The sequence below is a fragment of the Balaenoptera acutorostrata genome, chromosome 11, assembly GCF_949987535.1.
Source record: "Balaenoptera acutorostrata chromosome 11, mBalAcu1.1, whole genome shotgun sequence".
NCBI lineage: Eukaryota > Metazoa > Chordata > Mammalia > Artiodactyla > Balaenopteridae > Balaenoptera > Balaenoptera acutorostrata.
The window spans coordinates 50,845,585-50,871,063 of record NC_080074.1 but is presented as its reverse complement, the minus strand read 5'-3'; the positions used below and the strand labels follow the sequence as shown (position 1 = coordinate 50,871,063).

General features: G+C 35.1%; 1 protein-coding gene across 1 annotated transcript in view; it reads left to right on the top strand.

The window, feature by feature from the left end:
- CAND1 (cullin associated and neddylation dissociated 1) overlaps positions 1-20,759 on the top strand; it is a 44,364-nt gene extending 23,605 nt beyond the window's left edge. Inside the window, exons 3-15 of the mRNA XM_007195056.3 lie at positions 99-253; positions 2,400-2,523; positions 3,823-4,079; positions 4,160-4,265; positions 5,526-5,671; positions 8,876-9,168; positions 10,722-10,863; positions 11,224-12,717; positions 13,836-13,931; positions 16,315-16,484; positions 16,563-16,727; positions 17,861-17,968; positions 18,731-20,759. Coding sequence (XP_007195118.1) covers positions 99-253; positions 2,400-2,523; positions 3,823-4,079; positions 4,160-4,265; positions 5,526-5,671; positions 8,876-9,168; positions 10,722-10,863; positions 11,224-12,717; positions 13,836-13,931; positions 16,315-16,484; positions 16,563-16,727; positions 17,861-17,968; positions 18,731-18,955 — 3,481 coding nt within the window. The 3' untranslated portion in view covers positions 18,956-20,759. The remainder of the gene's footprint in view (positions 1-98; positions 254-2,399; positions 2,524-3,822; positions 4,080-4,159; positions 4,266-5,525; positions 5,672-8,875; positions 9,169-10,721; positions 10,864-11,223; positions 12,718-13,835; positions 13,932-16,314; positions 16,485-16,562; positions 16,728-17,860; positions 17,969-18,730) is intronic.
- The last annotated feature ends 4,720 nt before the right edge of the window (positions 20,760-25,479 follow it).

The following is a 25,479-nucleotide window of genomic DNA, read 5'->3' as shown; positions in this document are numbered from 1 at the left end:
GACAGTTGCTAGGCAGAAAAGTTAATGTTTTCACTCATCTGTTTTTCTGTTTTTGTTTATCTAGATTAAAAAAATGTTTTTTCTTTTTTATGTTACAGTCTTGGCCCTTTAGTGAGTAAAGTGAAAGAATACCAAGTAGAGACAATTGTAGATACCCTCTGCACTAACATGCTTTCTGATAAAGAGCAACTTCGAGATATTTCGAGTATTGGCCTTAAAACAGTAATTGGAGAACTCCCTCCAGCTTCCAGTGGTAAGCAAGAATGCTTTTTTCTCCTATTTCCCTTTTATGAATGGAGGTATTTCTCCTCCACCTTTTTTTTTTTTTCCTCCTGACCAGGGAGGGAGAGAGGTATCTATCCCTAAAAGATCTTTGTAAGCATCCCTTTGAATAGTGAAGAAAAAAAGTCTGGAGTCTTATTTTTGCTTAAAAATATTATTTTTATTGAATTTAAGTATCTCTTTGGAATACCAGTTCTGAAGGATTTTTATATTGGAGCAAGATTTTATATTGTATTAACGTGACTTGCAGAATAGAGTTAAGCCAGCCTGTGCAATGAGAGAAAAGATAACCAAAATCATGAGTTATTTCCAATTAGCTTTCTATTTTCAGTGTTAGTTTTGCTTTGCTTTAGAATTTATGATGTAAAACTTAGCACCATTAAGACAGCTGTGAAAGAGTTCAGTTTACTAGTATATTTAATTAAGGCTGAGCCTTTTATAGCTACTTATAATTTTTTTAAAATTTAAAACTACAATTAACGAATTTGTCAAGTAATTAGCTTTTGACCTCTGACAGATGTTTATGTAATGTAAGTTTTAGAATTTGTCTTGACTGCTAAGCTATAGGCTAAAATTGCAGGCTAAAGTTACTGTCTCATCTGCAAATGGGGTGAAATTACTCTCTCTTTCATGGAAAGATATATATTGGTAATAATGTAGTCTTAGTATGTAGTTTTCACTCATTTACTTAATAAATATTTATTATTCTCTATGCTAGGTATCATGCTAGATAGTGCGTGTATATTATTTCACTTTGTCTAAAAATGTCAGTCATATGGGAGGTCTTAATGTAGATTGTTGATAAGGGAACTGAAATTCAGAGATTAAGTTAATTCATCCAAAGTTTTGATTACCTGGTTGGATGAAGATTCATACCCATTATCTTTTTTTAAAAAATTTATTTATTTATTTATTTATTTTTGGCTGTGTTGGGTCTTCGTTTCTGTGCGAGGGCTTTCTCTAGCTGTGGCAAGCGGGGGCCACTCCTCACCGCGGTGCGTGGGCCTCTCACCATCGCGGCCCCTCCCGTTGCAGAGCACAGGCTCCAGACGCGCAGGCTCAGCAGCCGTGGCTCACGGGCCCAGTTGCTCTGCGGCATGTGGGATCCTCACAGACCAGGGCCCGAACCCGTGTCCCCTGCATTAGCAGGCAGACTCCCAACCATTGTGCCACCAGGGAAGCCCCCCATTATCTTTTAATGCAAAGGTGATGGGTTTTTTTCACTATAACATGCCAATGTTACTTTATTTCACCAACTCTGAAGTATGTTATTTATAGTTGTATTAGCTACGTTGATATTTTCCTCATTTTTTCCCTCTCATTGAAACATGTTTGTTTTTAGCTGATTTCTGGCTCTAACAAGAATTCTATTAACCATTCAGATTTTTACTTTCACAGTTTCTTGTTTCCTTTTTTTTCCTCCCTGGTCAGTAACAACACAGATCTACTTTAAAATAGTCATAATCTTTATTGATGAGTCTCCTGGAACAACATTTCTACTTTGTTTGGATTGGAAAGGATCTTATTAGGTTATTAGTAAAGAGGACTTAAATAGAGAAAAATGTCATCGCTGCTTTCCAACCTAGAGGTGTAAGCACTACAGTTACTATTAGCTCCATAGCTGGCATTCGTGCCAGTGCACAGAAATAGTTGTCCAGTAGAGTTACCTGAATCGATACTGTTTTCCCTGTGTCATGTACTCCTGCAGCGGGGTCTAATTCTTACTTATGTCTAATAAATTATTTGATTGAAAAACAACGTGTTTTGAAACATATTTTTCTTTTTTAAGATTTTTTTTGATGTGGACCATTTTTAAAGTCTTTATTGAATTTGTTACAATATTGCTTCTGTTTTATGTTTTGGTTTTTTGGCCTCGAGGCATGGGGGATCTTAGCTCCCCAACCAGGAATCGAACCCTTGCCACCTGCGTTGGAAGGCGAAGCCTTAACCACTGGACCGCCAGGGAAGTCCCTTGAAACATATTTTTCTGACATGGATCTCTTGAGTCAGTTTTAAAATCAAGTTTAGAGTTGCTGAATATTTGCTAACTAGCATGAATATGAGGTGGAATTCAACATACTTGCCTTGAAATCATAATCGGTTTCTTATTCATGCAGGCTCTGCATTAGCTGCTAATGTATGTAAAAAGATTACTGGGCGTCTTACCAGTGCAATAGCAAAGCAGGAAGATGTCTCTGTTCAGCTAGAAGCCTTGGATATTATGGCTGATATGTTGAGCAGGTAAACATGACTATTGTTTGTATTACTTATAATACAAATATTTGTGCATTTGTTAAGAACCCTTTCTGATAAATATAATAAAACTTGGCCTAAAATTATTCATGTTTAAATTGTGTCTGTTTTATAAATGTGTGTGGTTAGGAGTGAGGGAAGAAAAAAGCTAATTATATTATCATGCAATACTGCATAGCAAGCATATTTCTTGTAGTTTTGAAAAATAATAAAATTTGTGACTTAAATATTTCAGCAGAGTTTTTATATTTTGTTTTACTCTTTGGTATTCTTGAATACAATGATCTACTTGGATAAGGAGATGTGCTGGTAGGAGTGGCAAGTTTTCCAGTTAAAATAATGCTGGTATTCTTCAGCAACCATGTTTTTAGAGCATGTGTTGTGAGGGTGGAAGGAACTTGGCTGTATATATTTGTTGCTTTTCTACTTTTCCTTTGGAAGTCAAACTTCGGAAGATAGAGATCTAAGCAAGTCCAAGGGGGAAGTAACCTTAAAAGACCTGTCAGTTTCAGCTTGTCCCTGATTCTTATAATCATTATATGTCATCATTATTTGTCTGTTATTTGTGGCTAATTCACTTGAACTTGAAAATAATCAAGTGCCTTCATGTGGTACAAATATATAGTAAAAGTGAAGAGCTATCATCCTAGCACACAAAGAGCTTATACTTTGCTATAGGAGGTAAGAACACAAATGGCTATAATGTAAGGCAGAATTGGACTAAATATTAACGGAGAGTATAATGTATTTGGGGGTTTAAAATGGAAGGATCCAAGAAAGTTTGTTATGGAAACAGTGGCATTTGAATTTAGTTTTGAAAAGTGGGTAGGGCACTGGTGTCTGTGCTTAAACATAGAATATATCAGAATATGTAAGTAGTCTTGAGTTGGGAAACATTGTATTCTAATTTTCCAGAATATAGAATGAATAGAAAAGTGGTAGGAGATCATTTTGATACATTGGAGTCTTGTTGAGGAGGGTGAGGAATTTATGCTTAATTTGATAAGTAGTGAAAATTCAGTTAGACCTTTTGTCCAGCGTGTGACTTGATCACTAGCACTATCCTGGCAGGACACAGATGTTTGACTGCTATTGAGTCATTGAACTGCACATGTGAAATGATTTGAAAGAGAGGGTTGGACCACAAGATCGTTGAAACTTAGTGTGTAGATTTGTACAGGAAAGACAATAGGGAGAAGGGGTAATCAAGAGATGGTCAGAGGGCAGACATTTCAGTAGTACTTGGACATCTTGTATTTATTTGTTTTCTTTTTATTTTATTTTAAGGCAAGGAGGACTTCTTGTTAATTTCCATCCTTCAATTCTGACCTGTCTGCTCCCCCAGTTGACCAGCCCTAGACTTGCAGTGAGGAAAAGAACCATTATTGCTCTTGGCCATCTGGTTATGAGCTGTGGAAATATAGTTTTTGTTGATCTTATTGAACATCTTTTGTCAGAGTTGTCCAAAAATGATTCCATGTCAACAACAAGAACCTACATACAATGTATTGCTGCTATTAGTAGGCAAGCTGGTCATAGAATAGGTAAGAAATATTTATGTATTGAAAAGTTTTCTTTAAAAAATATTAACGAATGTTTATAAGAACTAATATGCTTTTCTTAGGTGAATACCTTGAGAAGATAATTCCTTTGGTGGTAAAATTTTGTAATGTAGATGACGATGAATTAAGAGAGTACTGCATTCAAGCCTTTGAATCATTTGTGAGAAGGCAAGTTTTTAAGATCTATATTTTTCAAATAAAAATTTTTCTTAAGAATAGAGTAATAATTAAGATCTAGATTAGGTGGGTGAGGAGAAATGGGTTTTACTGACAGCTGGGATTGAGTTTTGGATTTCAAATGTGTTTTAATTAAGTTTTTATTAAACAATAACTGATAACCAATACAGTATTTGAAGCGAATATCATCTTTATTTTAAAATAAAATCCTTACATTTATTTTGAAATGTTTCCTTCTTATTGTTAGGACTTTTCTTAAAAAACTTGGGAAAGGTATTTATAATTGTCTTTCAGTTTACTTTAATGATGTAGTCTTTATCCTGAGAGAGTACCAGGATAAATTAATTAATCTGGTCAGAATTAATTAATTTGGTCAGAAATTAATCTGGTCAGTAATGTATACTAGTGAATTTCATATCTCTTCAACAGTTTTTGAGATGTGTTACAGCCATTTTGCTAGGGCAGTGATTCTCAGTTTTGGAACCTTGGTTCTAATAATAAAAACTGTATTTATGTACAAGAAGGCCATACTGGCTAAGTAGTGAGATTTGGGGGTTTGTTTTTTTTTTGCCTTTGGCTAGAATTGACAGTGTAGTAGCACAGTGTCTTGAGACTTCACTGTTGTTATTTTCAGTAATTATAAGTAGTTATTTGCCACTCATGGTTTTTGATAGGGAGCTTTTATAGTCATATCAAATTGTTAAAATCAGAAATTGTGGGATTCATTTCTGTCCTTTTAATTGAGAAATACAAATTACTTATTGTTGGGCATTTATTATATGTTCTGTCTTTTCTCAACATAAAGTTAGAAGACCAAGCCTAGATGAATGTACACTGGCATTTACACCAATAATCCTAGTTACTGAAGAATACATTTATCTAGACTTGGTGTTCTAGTCGTGTGTTGAGAAGATGGAGCATATTCAGATTTCTCTCTGTATGACCCCACACTAACTACGTCATACCATTTATTATAGGAATCATCTGACTTCAGAGATGTTAAAGTGTGTGTGTGGGGGGGTGGAGTTCATCTTAAAATTGATTAAATAAGAGTAATTTGAAAAGTAAATCTTTTTTAAAACCTGAAGTCAGTGGGAGGGAAAGATGAAGGATCATTGGTGTTGAGGGCTGGAAACCACTTTACTATGTTAAAGGGAAGGGAAAAAAATCTGGTAATAAAGCAAAATTGGCAGATACTGAATCAAGGAGAAAAGTATAATTATTCAAGGCAGCTTTTGTTTTTTTCTTCAGATGTCCTAAGGAAGTATATCCTCATGTTTCTACCATTATAAATATATGTCTTAAGTATCTTACTTATGATCCAAATTATAATTACGATGATGAAGATGAAGATGAAAATGCCATGGATGCGGATGGTGGTGATGATGATGACCAAGGTATTTCAAATTAAGTAGAAGGAATTTGTTACATTTTCATGAAAGACCCAGTGTTATAGATGGAGGTGATTCTTAACCAGATTGTACTGTGTTTGTTTGTTTATGATAGTGAAAGTGGGAATAACCACAATATTCAACAAGAGCAAATTGATTTAAAAAATTATGGGGCATCCATGTATTGAACTGCTACGCAACATGTTCAAACTCATGTTCTTGTTAAAGCAGTTAATAAGTTGAATGAAAAGTGGGTAGCAAAAATTACTCTGTCCCAGTTTTATTTTTTTAAATATGGTGAAAAAAATATTACTAGTGTTTTTCTCTTGGCAAGCAATTATAAGTGACTTTTGTTCTTTATTTTTCAAATTTTCTACAGTGTTTTTGTGAGGGAAATGAATGTTATTTTAAAAATTATACCTATAGATAACATATTCATAGCAGTTTGGTTGGTTTCATACATAGTTACTTTAATGAGAAATCCTAAATATTGTTTGAGGCTCCCTTTAACTTTCATGAATAATTTAAGCATTTCTGAGGCTCGTATGATTGATGTCATTGTGCTGTGATTTGTGGTATTTACTCTGGAAAGGAGTAGCACTTCAAGGACACAGGGTTGCTCATGTTTAGTTGTTTCTGCTAGTATTAAAAGAATCATAATAGAAATGTTTAAGTTATTGGGTACATGCATCTGTGGATTTCCTGTTAGTTATACTTTTAAGTTTGATTCTTTGAATGAATTTAGGTAATGACTTTGCTCTAAAGTCTGTAATTTCATCCATCTTTTTAAAAAAAAAAAAAAAGGTGCAAAAAACCTCTCTTAATCCCATTTTAGAGTCAAGCAGATACTGCCTGATTTCTTTCCACTACAACAGAACTCTTCAAAAGAATGAATGCTCTCCAGCTCCTTTTTTCCCCTTTTCTCTTAAATCCAGTCTTCCAGTGATTGCCAGTGACCTCAAATGTTTGAGTCTGCCTATTCCTCAGTTCTCAGCAGCATTTCTTTATTTAACTTCCAGGATACCACACCCTCCTATCTTTGTGATTACTCCTTTTCAGTCTCTGTGCTGGTTCCTCTTCATCACCCTGACCACTATACTTTGGAGTATTTCTGGGCTTAGTCCTTGACTTCTCTGTTATGGTCTTATGATCTTGTTGATCTCATCTAGTCTCTTAGCTTTAATATCAATATGCTGAAAAGCCAAATTTTACCTTTATCCCAGACCTTTCCTGTGAATTCCAGGTTCATATATGCAACTGCTTAATTGATTTACTGCTTAGATGTCTAAAATATCTTCTCTCCACCCTTCCCCCACTGCCTGCCCGAACCTGTTTCTTCTTTAGACTTCTCCATCTCAGAGTGGCACCTCCATTCTTCTTAGTTTTTCAGGCCAAAAACTTTGGGGTTATACCTGATCACTTCTTTTACACACCCTCCTCATCCAGTCTCCCATCTCAGGGCTTTCCCCTTACTTCATACTCATATCTATCTCCCTTTGCAGCATTTTTATTTTCTTCATTACACCTAATCATTTTCTGATACACTGAAATTATTTTCTACCATACCAGGTTGTAAGCTTCATGAAGGAAGAGATTTTAATTTTAGTCTTCTTTATCAATTGCTTTATCCCAGTGCCTGGGACAGTGCTTGACACACATTAGACACTCAGTAAATGTGTTACATTAACGAAGGGAAACCTTAGCTTATAATAGGAATATCCTTTGAAAAAGGAGTAGCATTTTATGTTCCAGATTTTTTGATTGTTGGTTTTTTTAGTGTGGTAAGTACTGATGTTGAATAACAAACCAGGTCCTTCGGCTGCTTTATCAGGTACGTGGATTATACCTAATATCTTTTTATCATAGTGTTATTGTAACTTATAAAACCAACATAATTTTTGTGATTAGGCTATTTAATTTTGTATAACCTTTAAGTATATTTCTGTAAAGTAATTCCTATAGTTGGGTTGCCATTGGAAATTTTTCATTTATTTATGTGCTTTAAAATAATCTATTTGGTAGTACCCTATAATTTTTCTTCAAATAGGTATTGGTGAATAAATCAAATGCCTTGGTTTAGCAGTATTTGGTTGGGTTTTACTATAAAGTGCTAAGATGAAATTAAGTAAGCCTTCTGGAGATTGGAAAATGTTCCAAGGCATAGTTGGCTACATTTAGCTGTCACTAAGCTAATTGGAATATAAGCCAAAGAAGTGATGATATCTTTTTTCCCCCACTGAGGAATCATTTGAGGACTATAGTTCTTACATCTAAGAATAACGAAATTATTGTTAGTAATTGTAGACTGTCCTGAGAACTGCTAATATGTAGGCCATCCTCCTGACTTCATGTTACCCAACTGATTCGGCTTGATGGTGTTATAAGGAAATAATTTTCAGAGATTTCACACACACAAAAGTTAGCAAGAATATGTAAGTGAGAGAGAATTGTTAATGCTTATGCTTGGAATATTGTTTTAAATGTTTAACAGGAGTTTGGAGAAGCTGGTGCTCTGTTATGTGGGCAGAATTTTCTTGTTATAATTGAGAAAGTATAGTTTATTTAAGCTATATTAAGATAATATCTTGAAAGGTTGAGAATATGCATATTTGTTCCTAATAGCCCATCAACAAATTTAGTGAAAAGCCTTGTAGTCACAAAGAAAGCTGATGTCAGGATTCTTTTTCTCCCCTGAAAAATTAGTTTCACAGCATGACCTGGGATTGGTGATCATTCTTTTTAACACATCATCTATACCACAAATCTATTTTATAGTTTATCTTATAAACTCCCCAGTTGTTTGTTTGATTTTCCTGTAGTGTCAAGTGAATCTTTTGAATTGAACTTCTATTCACATTATTTTAAAAGGCTGGGACATTTATGATTTTACAAATATTTATAATCTGAAGAAGTTTCATGTGTTAATAAATGATTTTAAAGAGTTAATAAGCAGCTCATTACCCATAAATAAGAAAATGTTTAACAAATTAAAAACACAATCAGATAATTTTTCTTTAGAGGTTTGTTTATGTGTAAATTTTATAAGTAAATTCTGCCTCCGATTTAAGTACTGGTTCTTTTTAAACCTATCTATTGCTGTATATCTTAGTGGAAAGTTAGAAAACTATCTTAGTTATGAATATCAGTTCACTTTCTATATTAAACTTTTCTTATGATTAATAGCCTGTTAACATTAAAACTTCTCTTTAGGGAGTGATGATGAATACAGTGACGATGATGACATGAGTTGGAAAGTGAGACGTGCAGCTGCTAAGTGCTTGGATGCTGTAGTTAGCACAAGGCATGAAATGCTTCCAGAATTCTACAAGACCGTCTCTCCTGCACTGATATCCAGATTTAAAGAGCGTGAAGAGAATGTAAAGGCAGATGTTTTTCATGCATACCTTTCTCTTTTGAAGCAAACTCGTCCTGTGCAAAGTTGGCTGTGTGACCCTGATGCAATGGAACAGGGAGAAACACCTTTAACAATGCTTCAGAGTCAGGTCAGTTTAAAAGTGTGTTTTAAAAGTCATGCTAGTAAATGTGATCTTTTAAAGTGGTGTTTTTATATGGAAATATGAGTTCCAGAATAGCTTTAGAGAAACAGTTCTGGGATATGTTTGTATAGTAGTTTATGGATGCTCATATTACATTACTTGTAAATAATTTATTCTGATTGAAGTTTTCTTGATTTTTCCTGGCTAAACAATATTAGCTTTAAGATTCAGTGAAGTAGTCTTTATCTTTGATTAATGGAGAAATCTTAGGGCGGTGGAATTAGACTACTTGTGTTCATAGCTTCCTTCCCTCCTAATTTAGCTGTGTGATCTTGGACAAGTTACTTAGACATTTTATTAAGGCTCACTCTTCTCATTTGTAGTTAGGGTTTACTTAGAACTGTCTACCCAAGGTAGAGATGATATGATCTATGTAAACATACAATGAAGCCTGCTACATAGTATTTATATATACCAGCTATTGTTATTGATAAAATACATATTTTTTTCACTTGAGGACATCTTTTCTAAGATCCTAAATGTTAGCTCTATATAGCCCCCATTTGTTGAATATTTATTACATGCTAGGTATTTTCCTATCTTATATGCAGTCTCTACAGCAGCCCTATGAGGTACATATTTGTCCATTTTTGTAGATTACAAAACAGATCTTGAGAGGGACTAAACAACTAAACCAGAGGAGGGGACGTACATGCCATATCTATCTTGTTTTCAAGTAGTAAAAATTTTAAAAGTTTGTGGTGAACTTAGAGGTGAACACTGAAGATTAATTGTAGAAGGAAAAGATAAAGTGTATGGAGGACATAAGCAATTGACTAAGTATATGGAAAGCAGATAAAAATCACAGGAAATTTTGATGATGCTGTGGTGAATTAATTAGATAGATGTTTTCTTTTGCCTCTAGTTCTCTCACATCATTGTTCGATATGGTATGTGTCTGTATCCTGGCATCCATAAGATTTATTGGTAAATTCCCTGTTTAGTATTTACTGACATTAGAAAGTTTAGAAGCAGATGTCTTTGAATCTTATTCCTGCCACTTATAACTACATTTGAAGTGAGGTTGATTTCATTGTAACAGCCAACAAAAAGCAAACACAAGGACCCATTTAATGGTTTCTTTTCCATAATTTGTCTTTTTTCTTTAACTGCTTGTATGTGCTATTTCAGTTTCAAAAACCATTTATAAATTATGCTCCTAAAGTTTTGGTTGAAAATTATTTTATTGTTTAGCTCTCTATTTAGTCTTGTGCATTTCATAAGTAAAATTAATCAAGGAAGACTTTTGTTGCTCTGTAGAAAGCTAATGATAGCTTTTCTCTGCTCTCTTATTTATCAGTATCAAGCTAATATAGTTTCAAGAGAACATATATAGTAGATGCAACAAAGTTTGTATTGTACAAATTGTTGACAGTTAGTGGAATTAGGAATTTGACCAAAAAAATTCTTCCATTTGTCCCCATCCCCTGTAATTTGTGTTAAGTGTACTGAGGAAGTACCAATAGCTGAACCAGCTAATGAGCACTTGATAATTACAGGTTCCCAACATTGTTAAAGCTCTGCACAAACAGATGAAAGAAAAAAGTGTGAAGACCCGACAGTGTTGTTTTAACATGTTAACTGAACTGGTAAATGTATTACCTGGGGCCCTAACACAACACATTCCTGTACTTGTACCAGGTATGAAAGAAATAGTAAATCACTTTTGGGACTTATTATGGACTTTATTAAGACTTAGATAAGCTTAAATAATTGTTTCCTTGAAAAGGATAATTTGTGACAACTTTGCACATGGAACTAACTTTTTTACAGAACCATTGAATACCTAAAGTTAAAAGTAAAAAGTTTAAAATCGTACCCTAAAATTTTTTACTTTAATATTTATCATAGCTTGTGGAATTTCAACTGCTTTAGAGATAATATATAGTGGGAACTTTAGCAATCTTTTAGGGATTAGTTTTAAATTTTAAAACTAGCTTTAAATTCATAAAGGTGCCATGGATAAAAATACTGGATTTTTCTTTTTTGGTTGGGTTTTAGGAATCATTTTCTCACTGAATGATAAATCAAGCTCGTCAAATTTGAAGATTGATGCTTTGTCCTGTCTATATGTAATCCTCTGTAACCACTCTCCTCAAGTCTTCCATCCTCATGTTCAAGCTTTGGTCCCTCCAGTGGTGGCTTGTGTTGGAGATCCATTTTACAAGATTACATCTGAAGCGCTTCTTGTTACTCAACAGCTTGTCAAAGTAATTCGTCCTTTAGATCAGCCTTCCTCGTTTGATGCGACTCCTTACATCAAAGATCTATTTACCTGTACCATTAAGAGGTTAAAAGCAGCTGACATTGATCAGGAAGTCAAGGAAAGGGCTATTTCCTGTATGGGACAAATTATTTGCAACCTTGGAGACAATTTGGGCTCTGACTTGCCTAATACCCTTCAGATTTTCTTGGAGAGACTGAAGAATGAGATTACGCGGTTAACTACAGTGAAGGCGTTGACACTGATTGCTGGGTCGCCTTTGAAGATAGATTTGAGGCCTGTCCTGGGAGAAGGGGTTCCTATCCTTGCTTCATTTCTCAGGAAAAACCAGAGAGCTTTGAAACTGGGTACCCTTTCTGCTCTAGATATTCTAATTAAAAACTATAGTGATAGCCTGACAGCTGCCATGATTGATGCAGTTCTAGATGAGCTCCCACCTCTTATCAGCGAAAGTGATATGCATGTTTCACAGATGGCTATCAGTTTTCTTACCACACTGGCAAAAGTGTATCCCTCCTCCCTTTCAAAGATAAGTGGATCCATTCTCAATGAACTTATTGGACTTGTTAGATCACCTTTATTGCAAGGGGGAGCTCTTAGCGCCATGCTAGACTTTTTCCAAGCTCTGGTTGTCACTGGAACAAATAATCTAGGATACATGGATTTGTTGCGCATGCTGACCGGTCCAGTTTATTCTCAGAGCACAGCTCTTACTCATAAGCAGTCTTATTATTCCATTGCCAAATGTGTAGCTGCTCTTACTCGAGCATGCCCTAAAGAAGGACCAGCTGTAGTGGGTCAGTTTATTCAAGATGTCAAGAACTCAAGGTCTACAGATTCTATTCGCCTCTTAGCTCTACTTTCTCTTGGAGAAGTTGGGCATCATATTGACTTAAGTGGGCAGCTGGAACTAAAATCTGTCATATTAGAAGCCTTCTCATCTCCTAGTGAAGAAGTCAAATCAGCTGCATCCTATGCATTAGGCAGCATTAGTGTGGGCAACCTTCCTGAATATCTACCATTTGTCTTACAAGAAATAACCAGTCAACCCAAAAGGCAGTATCTACTGCTTCATTCCTTGAAGGAAATTATTAGCTCTGCATCAGTGGTGGGCCTTAAACCATATGTTGAAAACATCTGGGCCTTATTGCTAAAGCACTGTGAGTGTGCAGAAGAAGGAACCAGAAATGTTGTTGCTGAATGTCTAGGCAAACTCACTCTAATTGATCCAGAAACTCTCCTTCCACGGCTTAAGGGGTACTTAATATCAGGTGGGTACCTAGATTTTCTTATCTAAAAAATTTTTATTAGCAGTTGTTGCCTGGAAAGATGGGCCGAAGTTAAAACATTTCTGTATCTTGTTATATGTAGAACCTATTGCCTTATGTTACAATATGGAGCCATATTCAAATGACACCTTGTTGTTTAAAAGGATAAAGAGAGTGTAGTTAGATAATGATTAAACAAATCTGTTGTAGTTTCTAGTGTTTAATGTATTTTAATGTTACTCTTGTCTTAATGTGGGACAGATGTCTCTTGAATTAATATAGCCAGAGGAGCTTGCTAGAATTAATTACAGTACTAAAATTGGTGAACTAACCTGGTTCAAATGAAAGATTCAAGAAGAGTTTTCAGATTACCAGTGTCAACCCCTGTTGTCCAAGGAGAAGGTAATAAAGGCCATTCGTTCTTAGAAATTGCTTTCGTTTTTAACAAAAAACTTGACAGTCATACAGGGGTTTAACCAGTTCCCTTTTGTGAGGGATAGATCCTCCACTGCTGGTCTCTCAGGCCGCCTCCTTCCTGGAAGAAATTGTTCCTTTTGAAATCTAATGGGATTATGTTTCATAAGATGAGTAAACTTTGCTTCATTAGTATCCTGGAAGTAATAAGAAATACCCCTCTTGACCAAAGAGAGTTTTTTTTTGTTTTATATTATTTTTGGCTGTATTGGGTCTTCATTGCTGTGCGTGGGCTTTCTCTAGTTGTGGCAAGCGGGGGCTACTCTTCGTTGCAGTGTGCGGGCTTCTCACTGTGGCGGCTTCTCTTGTTGCGGAGCACGGGCTCTAGGCACGTGGGCTTCAGTAGTTGTGGCACATGGGCTCAGTAGCTGTGGCTTGCGGGCTCTAGAGCACAGGCTCAGTAGTTGTGGCGCACGGGCTTGATTGCTCCGCGGCATGTGGGATCTTCCCGGACCAGGGATCGAACCCATGTCCTCTGCATTGGCAGGCAGATTCTCAACCACTGTGCCACCAGGGGAGCCCAACCAAAGAGAGTTTTAAGGAATTAAAGACCCTGGTGTTATTTGAAGTGGTTTGAAAATGATAAAGGTGTCCATGGATTTTAGTTGACTTAAATACCAATAGACTTACAATTTATTTTTAATTAGGCTCATCATATGCCCGAAGCTCAGTGGTTACAGCTGTGAAGTTTACTATTTCTGATCATCCACAGCCTATTGATCCACTATTAAAGAACTGCATAGGTAAGTGGAAATGAAGATGAACATACTGAGTAACTAGTTAATAGTTAACTGTCAAAACCCGAATCATTTCAATAGCTAAATATGTCACCAAGGAACTAAAATGCTTTTAAGGGTCTGGTAATTCTTTCATAAAAAAAATAATTTTGCAAATAGCTGAAATTAGTAAATATGCTAGGATGTCTTTAAAGTCAACTACACATTTGATAATCATATTTTGGGAATGACCTAAAGTAAACTAATGGGTAAAGGAAAAAGATATATGATCTATCTGACTAATCTGAAGTTCTTCCCAGTTGTAAATGAATCTCATTTGAGCTTCTGATGGCCCCAGTTCTTCATTATTACTTGTATCCCTCCAGCTCCCAAGGGGATCTTTGGAGGCTTTTAAATTTAAGGTAGAAATTTAAGAATAAAAAAGATAATTCGTGTGGTAATTAGTTCTACCAACCTAAGAGGAGCTATCCAAGAAAGAAAAGGGCCATCTCTTTCTATGAAGACAAGAATTAGCTTTTAGTGTTATTTTTCATGATTTTATAACTTCCCTGTGTTGTTTTCATCATCAGTTTTCCTAGAGCTTTTAGTAACCAAACTCTCTGGTGTTTTCTTGAGGACAGAAGAATGGGTATACCAGCAGAGAGGATAGAGGGATATGGCAAAGAAGCTTTGCAGTTTCATGACATTTAAAAAACACAGTCTAAAAGAAAAGAACTACAGCAAGGGGTTACCAATTCAGAGTAAGGGGGACACGGGGGATAAATGGGTGCCAATGCTGAGACCTAGAATTAATTCAAAGAAAGTCTCTATCAGAAGATTCTTGCCTTTGTTCCCCTCCTCTCTTTTTGCTTTGATATATTTACTCACATTTTTGTCATTGTACAAGATACAGCAAAGGAAGAGACCTGTGCCAGATCTTTAGAGACATCTTTCTAGGTTGACAACAGTCAACCAGTGTGCATCGTTGGTATAGTTATTCAGTCAGATGATTATCATTCTGTTTGTTTAAAATTGAAATTCCTAGACCACGTCACCATTTGTCTATCATAATAGCAATACTTTTTGTGCTTTACTGAAAGCAATTCACCATGATAGTAATTCTAAGCAAACAGAGGTGAGGAGGTTTAGTCTGGTACATTTAAATTCTTTTTGAACCCAAGCTACCTCTTAACCTTTTTTGTAGTCAGAACTTTCCTGGGTGGTCAGCCTTGAGTTTACCAACCTATGGTGTCTGAAGTATTTTTTTTTCCCTCCCATTTCTTCAAATTGCTGTTGTGATACATTTAAGTCTTCTCATACCTTTTTTCCCCTGTGTATTCTAAAAGATTGCTTATGGTAGGGTTGAGATTACATAATGATGAGTAGCTCTGTGTGAATATCACATGTGTACCAGACACTGTGTTCAGTAATGTACGTATAAAATTCTCATTTTATAAACTGGGAAACTGAAGCTCTTGCCTGCAGTAACTTGCCAGAAGTCGGTCATACAGTTGACAAGTGAAGCAGTGTGGATCACTGTCTGTATGACTCCAAAGATCTTTGCACTATAATTTCTTTCCCCCGTGTGGAAGAACAACCAGACTTATATCTGTGTTTAAACTGGCTAAGTGCTTTCTTTAGCTTTTTGTCCTATGGTAGGTTTCAGTTTCCTCCTTTTTGTATTCTTAGACCTCTTACCTATTTCTTGTTAAAGGTAAAAATAGGCTTTTGGAGGCACATTTCTCCGTCATCTGATAAATTGTATACTTGTTAACAGTATTCCATCTTTATCAAGCAGTGGATCTGTCTCCACCTTGCTTATCTTTTGAACGCAGGTTTTTAAATTTCACTTTTGGAATTTAAAATTTAAAGTAAATATAATGTAAACTTCATCTGAGCATAAATTTATTTGACTTGTCCACAGCTGTATCCCCACTGCTTCATGCCATAAATGCTCAATAAATGTTTTTTGAATGAGTGAAAAAAAGAAAATTCCACTTTTGTTGGTGCTTTTTTAGTGCGAGTACTAATTTTGAATTTTAAGGAGAATCATTCAAGTTACTAGTTCTTGTGGTTGCTGGCTCCGTCACTTTTCTATGTCACCCACCTGTTAAATCAACTATCTTTAAAAGTAATGGGGAGCTTTTGGGGCTCTCACTCCTTACCTTTTGCATTTAAAGGTGCTGAGAATAGGTTTATCAATTAAGTCCACTCACATTCAGACGTAATAGTTTACCTGTTGCCAAAAGAAATTATATAGCTCACTTAGGATTTCATCATATTCCATGACCCACATTGAAGAAATAACAATAATACCAACAATAATAAACTATCAATTTAGGAAAATAATATAATGCATATTTTATTTTAAGCTTACCATAACTGTGTTGCTTCTCTTTCAATTTTTCAGGTGATTTCCTAAAAACGTTGGAAGACCCAGATTTGAATGTAAGAAGAGTGGCCTTGGTCACATTCAACTCAGCAGCACATAATAAGCCATCATTAATAAGGGATCTTCTAGATACTGTTCTTCCACATCTTTATAATGAAACAAAAGTTAGAAAGGAGCTTATAAGAGAGGTAAGTTAGATTGCACTGTTTACCTAAGCTTGTCTTTTACTTTCTAGTATATCTACGTATTCTGTTTTATTTCAACAGGTAGAAATGGGTCCATTTAAGCATACAGTTGATGACGGCCTGGATATTAGAAAGGCAGCTTTTGAGTGTATGTACACACTTCTAGACAGTTGTCTGGATAGACTTGATATCTTTGAATTTCTAAATCATGTTGAAGATGGTTTGAAGGACCATTATGATATTAAGGTAAGATGTTTGTGCCTGTTTATAGAATGTTTTAGAAGAAGACTTTACTAGTGACTTTCACCTCTGTAATTTACTCTTGTTATTAAGTGAGAAAGATTGCTTTGCTTGTCATGATTTTAGTGTGTTATAAACTAATATGCAAAAGTAATAGCGTTGCAATGTGACATCGGTTGACAAACAGGAAAAATCCAGAAACCTTTTCATTGGAGGAGGAAGTCAATATCAAGAGTTTTGTTAAAGGATAAGAGGAAGAACTGTTTTCCGATACACAAAGCAATCTGTAGAAGCAACCATAGAGAAATTATACTGCTTCTTAGGTTTAGAGCATGAACTTTGTCTATAACTGCTTTTTGTTTTCCTATTTGCTTAAGTCCGTTTAAAATGTGAACTGTAAAAGGGTGATTTGAAAAATCTTTTTCTTCTACTCAGGACCTTTGGTCAAGCAGGGCAAAAGTGGTAGTTGAGCAGTAATTCATCCATACTATCAGAACTCCAACTTTCATGTTTCCATAATGTAATATGGAATAACCTGACCCCTCCGGAACTCAATGAAAAGAGCCCTGAAAGAATAGGATCCTTTTATTTCTACAGTTTATGGTCTAAGAGAAAAGATATAATGGGTTACTGGACTTTATATGGATTAATCTGAATAAGCAGGCTTTTTGTTTTGTTTTTTTTAGTGAAATTTGCAAAGACAGTAGAAACTTCTTATAAAGCTTTTCTTCTAGTTCAATTATTTTCTTATTCACTGATTGTTCCATCTGGTGCACATGAGCTTTTTAAAAAATACTGAGTCTGTGGCCCTATCCCAATGAGTGAAGTAAAAATAGATATATTTGTAAAGCTCCCCAGCTGTAATGTGTGGTCAAGATTGAGAAGCACTTTTTTAGTTCTGTACTCTAGGATCGTGACCATCTATCAATCATGATAGATAAGGTAACTCTAGTACTTGTAGGTAAAATTCCTTAGACAAGATTTGAGGCAATTCTGTGTGATTCCAATGGCAGATTACATTAAAATGAAACTTAATGGTACAGGTTAGTCATTTTCCTTTCAAAAGCTTTGTCAGAATTTGGGATTTGTCTTTAGAAAATAATGCAAAATCTAAATTTTGTCTCTTTTATTCATAATAGATGCTAACATTTTTAATGTTGGTGAGACTCTCTACCCTTTGTCCAAGTGCAGTACTGCAGAGGTTGGACCGACTTGTTGAGCCATTACGTGCTACATGTACAACTAAGGTAATATTGATGTCATTGATTTAGGCCAGACTTAGTATGTTCAGGATCCCTAGTTGATTCTATACTGTGGTTTTCCAAATTTAACTACGCTAGCACCCTTATGCAGCAGTTTGTTTCAAAAGTTAACTTATTATTCCTATTCCTCACTTCCTTCAAATGTGGATGTTTTAGAAAGCTTAGCACTGTTAAATGCTATTCTTAAAAGTTTGTTAAAACAATCTGACACATATTTTTAAAGTACTGATATGGGTTAAAGTGTGATAGGGCCACAAAGGAGGAGGAAATGTTTAATTCTGGTGGAGGAGGGGGTGGGGGTCACAGAAGGCTTCGTATGCACATGACAGCATTTAAAATGCACCTTGAGAAGTCAGGATTGTTTTAGGTCCAGAAGGTGAAACAGGACTTTTCATACAAAAATAATTATATGAATTAAGGCACAGAGATGTCAGTACATGACATGTTTGAAGAATAATGAATAAACAGGGTAGCTAGAGGGGTAGTTTCTTGATGGAAGACAAAGTAGGACTTGCTAATAAGCAGATCCCACTCTTGGTTTTTATAATGGGCCTTGTATAGAATATTCCCTTAAAAGGAGATACATAGCTACTACTAAAAAGAAGTTTCAGAGCAGCTCTGCTTGAAGAATAATGTGCCTTTTGGATCTATGAAAGAGTAGCTTTGCTTTATTTATATGTGCTTAAGTTTTGTTTGTATAAGAACTGCCTTTTATAGCATGTAATATAAATTTACTCATTGTTACAGGTAAAAGCAAACTCAGTAAAGCAGGAGTTTGAAAAGCAAGATGAACTAAAGCGATCTGCCATGAGAGCAGTAGCAGCACTGCTAACCATTCCAGAAGCAGAGAAGAGTCCACTGATGAGTGAATTCCAGTCACAGATCAGCTCTAACCCTGAGCTGGCAGCCATCTTTGAAAGTATCCAGAAAGATTCATCATCCACTAACTTGGAATCAATGGACACTAGTTAGATGTTGGTTCAACCTGGGGACCATTACATTGACCATATGATGCACTGAATTGACAGGTTAATCATAAGACATGGAAAGAGAAGTAAAGCTTCAAAATGTTCCACTTTTTTTTTTTCCTTCATGGAGACAGTTTGACTTTCTTCCATTGTTGTTTTTGTAGCATTTATTTCAGAAATAACATATTTCCATAATCCAGAGGTTGTAAAACCACTAATGTTTTAGTGGTTAGGGCAACATTTAAAATGACATCTAAAAGTTAGGATTGATGGAGATAGGGTCCAGTATCTATTTACCCTGTAATGTTTAGGATTAAAATGTTAAAATTCTGTGACCATGAATTTTCTTTCTTTTATAAATTTTCTCTTATTTAAAAATCAAAAGTTCTGCAAGACAAAAACCATGTTTCTTTTTCTTGTATAACAACTTTTTGTTTCAGCAACACAAATTGAGTTTTAGCTGGCAGACAAGAATATCTGTGTAAGATTTGTTACATTTCGGAGGGGTTGGCAGTTTAAAAGAGATAATAAGATATCATTTTTTTAGGTCTGGGGATTAACAGTATCCCTGTTGCGCACACTAATTTTGCATGAGCAAGTTTACAAATATGTATTGTCTGTAAAGCAGCATGTGCAGATTATTCATAATACAAAAGTAAAAATAAGTATTACTGTATTAGTGCAATTTTCAGATATTTATTTTTGCACAGAAAACATATCTGGAGAGAAAGGAGTAAATTTTTGAAACTTTGGTTTTCTTAATGCCAGTTTGAATTTGCAGATGTTTTCAGCAAATCAAGTCATAATAACAATTCGCCACTTCTTTTTCTATTATAAATTTTCGTATACATTTAAAATTTGAATATTTAAGTAAGTACTCAGTTTTTCTCAGTTACCCATTTGTGTGCGTGTGTTTCCACTTAGAAATTCTTAAAGCCAGATTTTTCTTTCATTTCCTTTGGATCTCTACATTCCTTATCAAAAGAGTCAAATAACTATATGCTTTTGAATTTTACTTTTAGGACAATTCTGAAGCTGGCCATCACAGGTTTGTTAGCTAATAATAGTATTTTCTTTTAGTTGAGTTAGATTTCCCCCATTCTTGTAGAGCTAACTTACATATTGTATTCGGTAAGCGTTGACTACTTTTCCTGATTAAAGGGTCTGTGCTTGGGGGAACAGTACCTTATATTGTAGTTGAAATTTTATTTAACATATCCTTCAGTGAGCTCATTTCACGCTGTAGCCTCTTCCTTCAAATTTGTGGTGCTCCTGTAACAGTAAGAACTAATTTCTGAAATAAAAGACATCTCCTAATGCTGTGCAAACATAGTTTACATGTACTGAAGGAGGCAGTTGTTAAATTGAGTGACCGATTTTAAGCATTCAGATATTTGAAAACTGCACCCTTTATTTTTGAAACTGTGAATTAGAAATATTTTTCCTGCTGTATTACTTAACCTGCTTTAACATCCAAATATGCGGTGATTTTAATTGGTACCATAACTGTGGTTATTAGATTAACAGCTTGACTTCAGATATTTAGATGATAATGCATAAGACATCATTACCAGTAAGGATTTTGATTAGGACTTGGACATGGACCATTCCATGAAGTTGGTGCCATTTCAGAGTGTGGCCGGTGATAATCATACCGTAATTTGCATAAAACTGTAATAGAAATTTATTTTGAGATGTTGGTATATTATGTACTATGCATTACCGTGATACAGATGTTGTGGATATATTTAAGTATTTGGTTACGTGGTTTCACAATAAATTACAATACTGCAGGCTCTAGGACCATATAGGAGACTGACATGCATATGTTGTGTGAATGTCTTAGTTCAGTGTCCAAAGTTAAATCCAAATACTTTTCATGTATTTGATTTCTCCATTCTTTAACTTCTAAAATGCTTACAGTTTTTTTTTGTTTTGTTTTTTTTGAGTCTTGCAAAATGGCTAACTTTTCTAATAGAGCTGAAATTCTGTCTTCTAACAAAAGAAAGATTCTGCTCTTTTCTAGTAGTAGATATGGTTTTAGTGTTTATGTATGTATAATATATATTATATGTATATATTCACATGTATAACAAAATTAGTAAAAGTAGAATACTCAGATTTTAAATGCTGAGTCATACTGATTAACTTCATACTTCTAGTGGTAATGTCCTGATATTGGAATGGAAGTTGCAAGGTGTGGCGCTCAGTCATAATCTGCCACTCATACTGCTTACTGGTCTTTACAATATTATTAGGAAGTTCTGCTTAGCAATTCTGCATATGTAGGTTCCTCAGGAGATCTACAATAGTAAGAGAACAGCTGCTCTCTGATTTTCTTGAGAATGTTTAAATTGTTTAGATCTACCCAATTTCTTTTTAAAGAAAGCTCGGTATGGGGTTGTGTTTTTAGGTTAGGTTATTTTATGAAACTAAGGTAGAAAGGAAATTCGGTATGGCAAAGCCTAAACTAAAAATTTAAAATCAGCACTGAATGATTTTTTTAAATGTGGCCATGTATTCATTAATGAATCTAAATCTGCTTAACCCCTGGGAATTAGAATTCTTAAAAAACTGGAGTATGGAGACTTCAACAAATGTTTGAATATTTATATAATTTTTATGTAACCATAAGTAACCAAATCATGGTTTTTTTAACACTTTTGTTGGGTAAATGGTAAAGAAATAACATATGGGCATATCTAATTTAACCAGTTTTAAGGGATGTTCTGATATCTTTATATCTAGCTCAGTCTCAGATATATGAATATGATTATTGAAGTTTAAAATGATGAAATATACAAAATCCTCAGTCACTGAAAAATTCAGTTAACTGGTTAACTAATAAACCTTGTAAGGTGTGTTTAGCCACATGTCAAAGTATGTAGTAATACTTGACAATTTTTTAGAAGTTGAGATAACATTTTCTGCTCAAATCAAAAATTTTACCAAAAATTTCAATTGTTAAAATTAACTGCCAATCTCTAGATATATTATGCTTAGTAAATATTTTGATATTAAAGAGCTTAAAAATTTCAGTAAATGTTGATTCTAGCTCTGTCTTAAATATTGAATCCCAATTTTCAAACTACTGCCACCCCAGATTCACATCTGTTTTTGAAATCTTAATCCTCTGTGAAATGGAAAATGGACAAGAACAACAGTTCATTTTACTGTTTGGGAAAAGGATATTCTGGTTTTAACTGATTTTCTTCCAGTTAATTAAGTAAAACTCCTCTGATGCCTTTGGCTGCAAAATGCAACACACTGGAAGTATTACGTGGCAAGCTGCCAAAATCTCACCAGATATGGCCATTTTCTTAAGAAACATGTACAATGAAATTACATATTTTCCCTTTACAATACAGTAAGTTGCTTATTTTCCTATTAATACTAGAAAAATAGGACTTTGTGAACACCTACACTGTAATTTAGGACAAGAGTTACCAGCAACATGTTTTTGGCTCTTTGTAACAACTTTGAAAGTTAGCACTTTCCATAAAAACCAACTTCAATTAAAACGAAGGGGAGTATTGCAGATAATTTTACTTTGTTAGACTCTGTAATGTTAATGTGTCAGAATGCTTTTTTAGTAGAGGGAGTCTTAGTACCCTGACCTCTTTGTACTTTTTAGTTCTGATAAGTGATTATCAGTGATTTTGGCAAGTTGAATTGTTTCACTTAAGTCTTAGATGAGAAAAAGCTATCTGTGAACTGAAATTCTTTCTAGATTAGGATGTATTGGAATTAGTGTATTTAGCCATTATCAGTAAATAATGGCTGATGCACACTGAGTGATTTTATTCTAGAATGCTCTCACTCACAAGAAAAATCTGAAGAATTGTATTTTAGAACTGATTAATATATGATAACCACGATAACCTCATGATTTAGTAGCCTGTAATAATCCTGTTACTTTGAAAAACTATTTTACTTGTTTCATAGACATTTCACTTTTAATATAAACCCAACTGCTTACTTAGGTAAGAGCAGCTAAATGTGTGTGATGGTATTTTACTGTAATCCTAATGTAGTATTTTTAAGACACCAAATGTGTACTTTACTTGGAATCCTTACCATCCATGAACTAAATTAGGCTTTCCTAAAAGGTCTGGAAATAAACACCTAGTTTCTTATGCTAGAAATAAAACCCATGCTTTCCTCCAGACTTTAGACTTAAGTAGGAAAATGCATGTTCTTTTTAGATCAGGATTTCTCAACCTAGCACTATGACATTTTGGACTGAATAATTCTGTCATGGCGGCTGCCCTGTGCATTGTAAGATAATAACATCCCTCGCCTCTACCCACTTAGATACCAATAGTACCATCACCACCCCCAGTTGTGACAACCAAAATTGTCTCCAGATATTGCCAGATGTCCCCAGTGGAGTAGGGGAAGAGGGAGAGAGTACAAAATTGCCCCAGTTAAGAACCATTACTCTAGAGAGCTTTTTCTTGTTTCTTGTTAGTAGGTAAAACCAACTGAGATTCTATATATGCAGAAGTTTTCAGACATTCTTAGTGTCAGTTCATCTTCCTAACTAAATTTTAAGTACTGTTTTTAATCTGTTTTCTTCCACCAGTTAATTAGAACTATCATGATTTAGTGAAAATAGGTTTCTATTCTATATATTACCTCCTCTGATGTAAATGGATGGTCTTTATTAAATCCCTTAACATACTTTTTTTTTTTTTTTTCTGGCTATAAAATGCTTTCTCTTACTTAAAGAAATATGAGTATAAAGGGGGCTTCTACTACACAGGGGAATATGAGGCAATGTGAGTGCTTTGCAATTGGTGTACTATATAAAAAGGCAACTAGTACATTTTACTTGAATTCTTGAAAAAGAATAAGTGGATTTTCAAAATTACTCATTTACATTCTCTTCAAGAGAACAGTTTGTTCATTAATTTACTTTCTTGAACTAAAGACTTGCTTTCAGTACAGGTAATTTCCTGTTTAGCTGTAATATTTAAAGACATGCCAAATAGTGATGGGGGGGGTATTAGGTATTATTTCAAAACTATGTATTTGAACTTTGAAAGTAAATTGTAAAAGTAAAGGTGACTCTAGCAGATTTTTACTATTTTTCTAGGATTAGTTGTTATTTAGAGATAATAAAATCCTTCTTATGAATCTTGATAACCACCCATGAGATTTTAAAGACTGGTGGTAGGCAAGTGGCAGAAAAACTTATCACAAATCAAATTGCTTACTCTTTGAAACAAGACCATTGAATGAGTCATCTTTCAAGCTTCTGAACCATTTTAGTCCCACTTAGCAGAATTGGCAAAAACAAAAGTTAATTTCCTTTTACATGATGTTTTTTGAAGTATTAATGAGGCTGATTGGTCAGCAGTTTTAGTAAGTTCAGAATGCTGAGCTTGGAAACCTTGAAAAATCGTAGTCTTTAAAACCTACATTTAAAAGACTTTGAAATTTGTTTCAGCATCAGTTGCCCTCTGAAGTAGAGTCAAGCATTGTCAGATGACCACGTGTATATGAGAGGCCCCCCTGCTGATGTGCATTGCCGTAGCCCCTGCTCACAGTGTCAAGCTTTCTGTAAAACTACTCCGTGCCTCCATCCTTGTAAACGGATCAAAGGCAAAGCTAATTACCTTTTTCCCTCCTTCCTTCGGTGCCTCTCTACTCTTTAGTACTATGTGCTTAACACTAGCACGTGGGAAGGTATGGGGGAAACACTACATAATTACTATTAAGTAGTGTTTCAATAGGGGAAATACTGTTAGGGCTCTGTATGATTTGTGGCACAGATTCCTGGTCTGGGGATCAGGACAAGCCTAAGCCAAGGATGTCGTGTGCTCCATGTAGTGGGAACAGAATTAGCAAAAGCATAGAGACAAGAGGTCATGCTGTATTCAGAAGCTGAATATGGCTGTAGTCTGGAATATGAGGGAGAACAGTAAGAAGCTAGGAAGGGCAGATTATAGAGGGCCTTGTAAACATTTTGGATTTAATTTCAGGGATGATGGCAAGCCTAGAAATACTTAAAAGCCAGTCATGTGATCAGATTTGTAGTTTTGAAAGATGAGCTGCCGTATAGAGAATGGACTGGAAGGAAGGAAAGACATTTGTTGGTGAGTTCGGATGTTAACGGAATAATATATGTGAAAGGGAATGTTGTGCTGAACCAGTGTAGATTCAGAGGGGAAGTCAGGGTGTTTGAGATAGAACTGACAGGACAACAATTGATTGGATGTTGGAAATACGGACAATTACGCTGCAATACATACAGTCCCCCAAATAGGTGGTTTAGAATACATTATTCTACATAGCTATGGTGGATAGCATGGGGGTCTGCTTCCCACCTCACTGGGACCCTGGGTAACGAAGCTGCCACTGGGAATGTGGTCAGTTGCTGTGGCAGAGGGAAAGTGAGAAGTGAGTCACATCTGTCACACAGTGCTTTTGCTTGACAATGACACACACCACTGCTGATCACATTTTGGTGGCCAAGAAGTCTTATGGTTATACCTAACAGCTGAACACTCATTCACGAGGCAT